At 35.1% G+C, this 10,216-nt stretch overlaps 1 protein-coding gene across 1 annotated transcript in view; it reads right to left on the bottom strand.

The window, feature by feature from the left end:
* The window catches only part of LOC110020951 (glycosyltransferase-like At2g41451), a 28,694-nt gene that overhangs the window by 4,878 nt on the left and 13,600 nt on the right, over nucleotides 1–10,216 (bottom strand). The window contains exons 8-9 of the mRNA XM_020719258.1: nucleotides 8,544–8,685; nucleotides 4,844–4,890 (exon numbers count right to left, since the gene is read on the bottom strand). Of these exons, the coding sequence (XP_020574917.1) occupies nucleotides 4,844–4,890; nucleotides 8,544–8,685 (189 nt within the window). The remainder of the gene's footprint in view (nucleotides 1–4,843; nucleotides 4,891–8,543; nucleotides 8,686–10,216) is intronic.

Genomic DNA, 10,216 nt, shown 5'->3' with positions numbered 1-10,216 from the left:
AAAAAAAAAGAAATAAAATAATGAAAAGAAAATAGATAAATGCATGCAAAATAACAAGATGTAATGCTTCTGACAAAAATGATCATAACAATTTCCATACAGTTGTCAGACCTGGAGAAATTTAGCTCTTATGAATTTAACATTCGGTGCTCATCATACAGATTAGGACATAAATTTTGCTTTTTTTTTTCGCAAAGTAATTCATAAGCTGTAATAAATAGATTTTTCATGCTAGTACTTTAGATATCTTCAAAATCCACTGTCATTAGTAGCCATAATCTCATCACCCAGAATGAGTTCGGGAACAAACTAAATAGATTTGTCTACAAAAAGTTGGATACAATCTCGCAAGAATATGAAAGAAGAAAAGAATCCAAGGAATTAATCAACACCAACCTCATGAAATAAGGTTTAATTAGACACAATAAGAATTAAATTTAAACCGAAACTTTTTCAAATTTCTAATTTTTAGGCAACAGATACAACGTGTCGCGCAAACTTTAATATACCATGCTTTCCTCGCATTCAATTTCCTAATGATTCTTTCCTAGGTGTTTCCATATTTAAGAAACTGACAGATTTCATGAGGCACAAAAGCTGCAACCCAACCCATAGTGATGGAGGTCAACTCAGTGCTAGGTTTTCTAATGAAACTAAAATGCTGTTGTGGGCTCCCAAGATCTTGACGCCCCAGAATCTCTCTTTATTTGTTTGTTGAGTGAGCTTTGAAGGTCAAAATTTTAAAAGGTAAATAGGATTGTAAATAAGACACTACTGAGAGATTCCACCCTCATTTTGCGAGGACTTTTTTATCTGTGGTTTGAGGTTTCCAATAAGCGCAAGTCCCTATGATGAATTACCCCTTCTGATAACAAGAGAGCATTTTCAATTAAGACTACTCATTTAACACTTAATAAACAATATAAAATAGCAACACACATATATTTTAAATTGTAAAATATATCACTTCAAATATAAAGTGAATAGTGGAAGAACTAACAACAAACCCAATCAAGATCCCATGATTCAGTTGTCCCGAGTCGTCGTGGTCCCTAATCTACTTTGTCAAATGAGGTAATCGACCCAACCTGACTGAAGAATCATTGTCAGCAACCATGAGTTGAGACGTACAAGGGATTCTTGTAGATCTGAGATAGATATTTATCTAATGAGACAAATTTAAGTCGACCTTAGCAAACAAAATGTTTTATGTCAATCAGATATGTGTTTATGTTCACCACTTAAAGAGCAGAAAGTCATTGGGAAACATATGAGATGTAGTCGTGGTCGTAATATAATTGTGTCATTTGTCTGCAAGCACCCTCGTGGTCGTAATATAATTGTGTCATTTGTCTGCAATCACCCGATCGGACGCATCTGGTTGTAACCACTATTTTGTGGAGCCAATGGGCTAAATCACGTGAGCAAAGGACTTCGGTCACGTCCTTACTAGTGTGAAATTATTTTTAATGTGAATATAATGATACAATCGATGAGACATTAGCTCTTTTGTGAATTGAAGTCAATCAAAAATTTGTCTCCCTCAACAAACTAATGTGGAGGGCAGATGTGATTTGCTTGTAAAACTTTAAGTAATTAGTGTTACTTAAATGTTTAATTTTTTACTTTGAAAATTCAATTTAGAAATCTTAATTTAAAACATAGAAAACTCCTTCGATTGAAATTTTCGGGCAATGCAGCCATCACCGGAGATTTGATTGTTTGATTTGAACCCTTTCGACTTTACATCTTATTGTAAAAGATAGAATTTAACATCGACATATGTTCAAATATGAACATTATCAACTTTGTCCTAGATACAAAGGATTGGATTCATACATACATACATATATACATGTTCTATTTGAAATTATTTAAATAGACTCTGAAACTTAATTTTAAAAATAGATCTCTCAGATTGAAATATTCTATCCACTTAGTCATTATCGGGTATTTTAGACATTTGAAACTTTTATGTTAGAAATTTATTTGAAATTCATCAATTTTGATATCTTTAGAATACTATGTCATTTCAAAAATCCTGAGGGTAGGGCCAGATGATTTGGACTTACAAATTTTATTTATCTGATTTGAACATTAATTGAAATTACTAGTCTCGGCACTCCAATCCATAAGTGGAGACGGATTAGACTAGTGAGCGGGACTTAAAACCCTCCCCTATAGGCAATATGACCACTGTGGATTCATAATTTTGTGATTGTGCACACATTTCAACATACCCATATTATGCATTTTATATGAATATTGACACATATATGATCATAGCATTTTATGTAATCCCAAGTATTATAGTATGATGCTTGATGCATTTATAATGAACAAATAACAAATATTTCCTATTTGTTGCAAGGCACAATATGATATTTCAAGCATTCATAAGATGCAAATGCATATTTTAAAATAATCAAACATCTTGAGGCAATATATTAGAGTTAGAAAATCCTTGAAGCACAAATGCAGGATTTAAAAATCATTTAGAATTTGAGATGCATGCATGGATCACAAACCGTTTCATTTTGGGCTTTAAAGAGAATTGTCTTTTGTTTGATAGCATGTATACCATGAATTCGGTGGTGAAAGGCATCTTAGGTTCTTAAAATTTTATTCAAAACTAAGACATTTGTTTGCAATAGTCTATATTTTTTTGAGCATTTGAATAATCAATAAAACTAGGTTCATTTTCATAAATGAGCTATTATATTTTTTATATTTTTTTCTAGTGTAAATTAGAATTATTTTTTTATTTCTTCAAAGCACAATGTAGACTGCTCAAGAACTAATTAAAAGATTTTCTTCAATTTACTTGATGCCAAATGTCATAATCCAAATATGCATTATATCTTATAATTATTTACAAATCATCAAATATCCCTCAAATCTTATGTGAACCCTTATCAATTTTGTTCTTTTGGAATGACTTGAAATATCCTTAATAGAATGTTCATAGAAAGCATCAATATACTGATCAAGATAAAGCCTCACTAAGAATTTCAGGCACACAAAATAAAATTGACCATTTTTTGCATGGAAACCTGCGGATGTGAAAACTAAAAGGCTTGTGAGTAAGAAACTTGCACTATTAATGGATCTTGAGTGCAAAAGTTTGTCCCCCCTCCAAATATCAAGGAGGGAAAACTAAAACTCGTGTATCAGGAACATAAATTACTAATGAAAAATCAAGTAAATGAGCCATCCCCCCTCCAAATAATTGAAGTGAAGTCGATAAAATATTATCTCAAAAGTCAATTGGCTCGCATATGTGATAAAAAATACATCAGAGCAATGATGATGGCGACTACAGGTGATGTTTCAAAATGCAAAACTACCTGTCAACAGCTCCAAACATCACAACTCCAAGAAAACTATTTGAGTGCAAAAAAATTGGATTTACAGTTGTATAAACGATGGTGTGTTTTGGGAAAACATTGGCATGATCAACAATGTTTATGGGAAATATCCTCATGAATATTAGTGTCTCCGAGTTGCGCCGCAAGCACAACATGTCACAAGAAGCACTTGCAACTAACAACAATGAGTCAGCAATCAATAACACATACAAATAGTGAAACACCCCCATGAAACAGAACAGAACGACACAACATTGTTGGTAGCATATCCAAGCAACAATAAAGGAAAACGTCAGGCCAATCCGTAACACTTCTAGGCCATAACAAAGAACAACGCATCCAACAGACAACACTAGGTGTCAGTTTTAGAACTTCTCCAAGGATGCAAAGAATTCCCTCCAAATGAACTTAATTTACTGACTTGGTCAAGGAAACTTTGGTTGATTTAAGTTCCAAACTTGATGCTTATTTAAAATGAATGGGGGAGAGAAAAAATATTCCACCATATAAAATCATGCAAATTCAGATCAAATGGACCCTACCATTGGCAAAGTTTTTAAGGATTCCAAATGACACTGTTCTCAGGTTTTTCGGTCCAGAGAGACGGTCCAAGGATCAAGTTAAAGAGACGGTCCAAGGATCAAAATATTCCAAACGACACTATTATTGTTTTTGGTGTTTAAGGATCAAATTTAACAGAGAGACGGTCGTGGAATGGCAAGGGAGAGAGAACATGAGAGGTTGACAGAGTTTTGAAGGGGAAAGAAGTATGACAACTGTCCAGGCTGAAAACAGCAGAGAAAACCATAAAATAACAATTCAGACGAGGCACGCCTGCCAAAAGAGTTCCAACACATGTTCCTGAACAAGCTATAGACACGCCGCTTGCAAAAGAAAGGTGATACACTACTCCGTCAGGCAGAAAAATAACACAATCTCCATATACATAAACCAAAGCAAAAGTTACCAAAACAATAAATAACAGCATATAAATAATCCCCCAACCCCTCTCCAAAACACCCCAACACCCCCCAGAGAAATCTCACTACAAAGACTTCACAGAACAGAAATCTTGCCCCGTCTGACCGCGGGAGTTTGCGGGGGCCTGTTCCCGATTGCATGTCAATATATATCTGAAAAAAATTAGTAGGCTGGGAAGCAATCCACAGTTACCGGAATATGTTAAATTGGTCTAATAAAAATCAACAGAACAGTAATGAGAATTGAACTTTTATATATATTTTAGGTTGGAGAATCAGATGGCGGAAAAGCCACCATAATAATATGGGGTATTTCTAGACAAAATTGCCCATGAAATACATGGGATGGCTGAATGATGTTAAGAAAAATACTCTGAAGTACTTGAAGCACTAATAAACTACATAGAAATAACAGTTTATGATACCAAAGTACGGAAACTTTCTTAAAGATTAAGATGATGATCGGTCTTTCTAGTTAAGAGTTTGGAAGTTTACCATCGCTTCATTTCTTCCTCAGTAGCTGTTGAAGCAATTATGAAAGCCTGCATTAAAAATTCACGAATCAGTTGCATTCCACAAGACAATTTTTAGCATCCAACAAAATATTAAATTTACTGTGTTAATTGTATTTTTTCATAAACCAAAAACAAAAATCTTGATGATAATAAATAGTTCAGGTGATTGATACCCTATATTTATTCTCTTCGGCAATCAAATTTAAATCACTCATGAGACAGATATGATAAGAGAATAGGATAAGATGAAAAGGATATCCAAGAACCTAATGAAGCCCTCTTACTTTATGTTGCACAACCAGTTAATATCAGATATTATTCATGAGATGACCAACTCTAGGAATTTAGCGATTGGAACACTATCATAACTTCTATAGAAAACCAGCCAAGGAACAACGTCATATACTAATGACAAGTCCCCACATTAGCAACTAGCACCACAATGGCAGGTCAGTCCTAATCCTGCTATCATCTCAACCAAGAAGCACTACTTTTCAAAGATTCACAGCAATCATTCATCAACAAAGATGGAACTTTGGCTAATTGTCTACATGCACCTCATGTCAATTGTCAATATTGAACTTTTATTTCTATCGCCATTGCTGCAGTGAAAGCTGAACCTGAAATGACTAAAAATCTTAAACTCCATTAGCCTAATGTTAAATTATCCATTTGTCAATGAAGCATCAATGTCTAATGAAGCCAAAGTAGCTTAACCTTTATCAGGTAATTAGTTTACAGAACCAACTTGGACATTCTCTGAATACTTATGGCCTTCAGTTTAAATAAGTTTCAAGGATCTAGGTATTTTCAGTCCGAATCTTTTAGCCCATCTAAACAACAGAAAATGATTTTATCACCGAAGCACCTCACTGGGTAAATCCAAGGTATGATTCAAAGTTTCTAACGTGATTTGATATTTCTGACAGTGCTATCCTCCAGCTAAAATCATCGTTCAATTTTAACGAGATTTACGTAGATCACTAAAATTTTCCTTATTCACAAACAACTAGCAAACCTGTGTTCATAAGCGATCATCAAAGAATTAAAACCTTAATAAATCATTAAGAATGAAAGTTGATAATTTTGCTATGCTCTTCAAATTTCGGGTGATATTATTGTGTATAAAATCTCTTGATAATTATTTCTATTAATATAAAAGAATTGGATATTGAAAATGGCATCTACCATCAATTTTATCCTAATGCCTAAGCTATGTGATTCTATATTGTGACTGTTGGTCATATTAAAAAAATGTAGTAACATTTTTTTATTGCTGAAGAATTTCATATCTTGATTTCTACTATTTCGTTTCTCCTCTCAAAATTGCTCAAAAAGAAGAAAATAATTTTTTTTCTATAATTTGTTTATCTAAATATTTCCGTTGGGATAAGCTAGCGATTAAGATGATGTTTCCTTTATTTGTTACTATGCTAGTTTCAGATTTGTAACATGAAACATATTCTGAAGTTTAGTTAGATATTTTCCATTCCACAATATTGAATCAGATTATGTATGCTAGAAAATAGTTTAGCAAAATAAAACTAAATTCCCTCAAGACCGGTTTGTTTTGTTAACAAGCATCATATTGTTTTCTCAGGCTTTCAATTCAAACGAAAGCCATTATGCACGGTTCAGGTCAATATAATGATTGCAGAGTACTTGTAAATTTTCTGAAGATTTCCATAAACTTATCACTTAACAGGGGCATAAAATGTCAGTGAACCAGATTCCAAAGCAAAAGATTCCTGGACATATTAACTGATCTGAGGCGTAGGGGCACCATGCTCGCATGGGCGTGGCAGATGCCACACGCAGACCGCTTCGATCGAGGGGAAGAAGAATTGAACGATCCTCCTTTGCGCAAGGTTCCTTCCTACTTGGATCAGGACCCACTCCCCTTTACCTTAAGACTTTGTATATGCTATTGTTGTTTATTTAGGTCAGTTTTTTGCTTCAGATTTCAGCAGTCGGTGCCATTCTTCCTTTCTAGGGCTGTATCCGAGGAGAGGTGATGCTCCAGCTATGCTAAGAAGGTGATCATCTCTTCATTTTCCCCTCTCTCCAGCGCTCCCCTGCTCGCTGCCACACCCTTCTGCTGCCCCCGTTTGATGTCCAGTTGCCAGACCACCCTTTCCTGCTTGCTGCCGCACTCTCCCACCGCCTCACTGCAGGCTGCCGCATATTTCTGCAGCCCCCTGCTTGTTGTTCAGCCACAATACCACTTTTTCTTCGCTGTCGTTAAGCCTCTCCACCACCTAAAACCCTTTGTTTCAACCACCTCGACTTACAGCCCACCACCTTTGATCCTCGCCCTAAGGGATCTTTGTGTTTGCATCGTTGTTTTCCTATTTTCAAGTGTTTTTTGTTTGTAACCCCATTTGAATTTCAGAAATAACAATTTTCATTCCATTGTGTTTTGGGTTAACTCTGGTATCCTTAACTGTAGCAAATTATTTCTTATATTTTGGGGGAATAACTAAAAAGACAAGAAGAATGGTTTTTCGGTTTTATTAGCCTTGCAATAAGGAAGATGGAGGGTTCTTTTTTATTTATCTACGTATGGAAAAGGAAATTTGAATTTATAGTGTGGGCCTTTAAAGGAATAGAGGTATGTTATGAAAGAGGTTAGCAGGTGAAGCGCAACATTGGGTTAGGAGGCAATATTAATTTCGACATTGTCAAGTGACAGGTCCGTTTCCCTTCCCTATTTTGTTAGTTTGCTCATTTTCTGATTGTTAGAGGAGGTAATGGCCGTTGAACCCCTCTCCCAGATATACTTCATATTCACATGGTATTAGCACTTCCTACCATATTTTATTTTATTTTGGTATTATCACTTTTTACAACAAACAGGAATATATAAATCAATGATGAAATATTGAACTACAGGCCTTCTGGATCAATTAACAAGGTAACTAACATGAAAATACCTAAAATATTTCATATTCAAGTGGTTCATTCTATTATACAAAGTATGAATGGTTTAATTTCATGCCATGCACTAAAGATGATTCCTAAATGCCAAGCTTGCCACCCCTTCGATACTGTGCATCATTAAAGGAATTGGGATTCTTTATTTTCATTTTCGAATCTATCATAATTGACTTGAATCTGTTTAAAATGTTAATATAGTTGAACCAATGATGAAGCTTGAATAATTTCCTTCACTTCTACAAAACTGGGATCATAGACAAATCATTCAACGAGTTCTATTTTAGAGGCACCATCATCTTGTTAATCTTCGTGCATTATGTCCCAAAATTTCAGATAAAACTCACTGCCACAACCTGTTCAAATGTATTCTTCATCTTACATTTACGATGGCATATACTTCAGACTACCACCAGCAATAGTGCTTCCACAACGATGCCCAGAAACACCATAATCATTGATCAATTGGTATAAAAGGAGGGCAAAGGGTGAAAAATAACTGCAATGAGCATAAAATAACTACAAAAAGTGTCAGTAAACTGCTGTTTTCGGTGGTGCAATTAATTAGTACAAAAAAGGGTAATGACAAGGCCATTTTTTTAGCAGTGCAGCTGATTTGAATTACCATAAATTCAAAAAATATCATCAGCATTTATTGCGACTGCTGCATTGTAGATCAAAGGAAAAGGTAATACATTATAGAGCCAAGAAATCTATGATTGTAAATCAGATTACAGAGTACTTACAGTTCTATCAAATTCTAACATAAAGCACCGTTTCGCATCCTCTTTTGTCGGTTTGCAACCGCAGCGGTTGCGTCTTGATGTCAAATCAGAAAACTTTGAATATGTGTAATGTAGAACAGCAGCCTCCTCTAATTTGATCTCACTGACATATCATCAAAAGAGAGGTGTCATTTTATAGAATTAAACATGAAACCAAAGGCAATATTCTAGGTGTATGTTTATAAAAACATTCACTTGGTCTTTCCATGGAGGACTATGAAAACTGCGACTATTTGTTAAAAGCAGACTGTAAAATTTACGATGTCAGCCAACATATTTTGTTTAACAGTTTCTCACCTAAAATAAATGCTTTTTTTTAACCCAAAATTAGGGCTAATTATTCTCATGCTAATCAACTAATGGAGACATTGATTCGCCAAGATTAGGCTCAAGTAACCTTGCCTAATTAATTAAAAGCCTAGTTAGCACAATTGAGGCATTGATAGCAAAATTTGATCTCAAGATGGGCTTTCTGTCGACCTAGTTGAACTAATTCTACATTAGCAGTCTATGATCAGGTTTACTTGACATTTCATGATCAAGCTTTAAGCATCATTTAATACTGATTTTAAGCCGCAAAACATAGGTTCATTTAATAAGTCAAGACCAGAATTAATTCAAAGAAAACCATGACATATAATCAAGCTTAACACTTTAATAATTTAAAATTTAATGGGTAGAATTAGTGTATTAAATAAATATCTCACAGTTCTGCAACACTATTATTAATCCATAGATTTATATAGAACTTAAATCACTTAAAACGATAAGCAATCAAGATAAATATAGCCTAAAACCCTTAACAAGTTGGATAAAAGATCCAAAAACCATTTCCTTTTCCCCCTCTTCAAAAATCACATCCCACAATTCATCATTCAGCACGATCAAACATCTCTTCTCCCTTCCTCTCGCTGAAGGTATGCACCCACTCTCCTGCAATTTGTTTCTCTAGATTTCTCTCTCTTGATTGCATTTCTTATGCTTCCTCGCCAACGGCTCCCTCTCTTGTGCATGTTTAGATCCTGCCTTCTCTAATCTTCCACAATCCAATCTCCCCTACATCCAAAACTACACAATTTTCTCAATCTCATGCCCCGCCTTCTTCCTGTGTGGATCCCAATCATTCTTTGCTCCCTCCTACTCTCCCTCTTCACACTCTGGCTCGCTCTCCCTCAATCTCCCCTACTTGTACCACCCCACTTAAACTCAACCTTGCTCTTCCACTCATTCTCCTTACTTTCATCCTCTACTCCCGCCCTAGCATGAATTATAATTCATCCCCAACCCTCAACCATGCACATCACCAGCTGCCTCCTTTCCCCGCTCACTCTCATTGCATACAGACTCAATCCTTTTGCCTATTAAACAGCCCTGAAGATGAAAACTCTAGCTCTCAACCTCAAGCACCCTTTTGCCATAGCTAGGGTTGTAAAAAAAGGCTCATCGTTCGCGAACAACTCGTGTTCAACACACTAAGTAGCTCGTGATCCATTTGTTTGCTAAGCAACCGAGCCGAACATGAACAAATATTTTGAGATCAAATTATAAACAAGCCGAACACATACCCGTGTTCGATCGTGTTTGGCTCAATTTAACTCGATTTAATTAAATGATTAAATAATTATATATATAAG

This window comes from Phalaenopsis equestris, unplaced genomic scaffold, assembly GCF_001263595.1.
Source record: "Phalaenopsis equestris unplaced genomic scaffold, ASM126359v1 Scaffold000114, whole genome shotgun sequence".
Lineage (NCBI taxonomy): Eukaryota > Viridiplantae > Streptophyta > Magnoliopsida > Asparagales > Orchidaceae > Phalaenopsis > Phalaenopsis equestris.
Note: the sequence above shows the minus strand (reverse complement) of the source record. Positions and strands in the feature narration are given on the sequence as shown.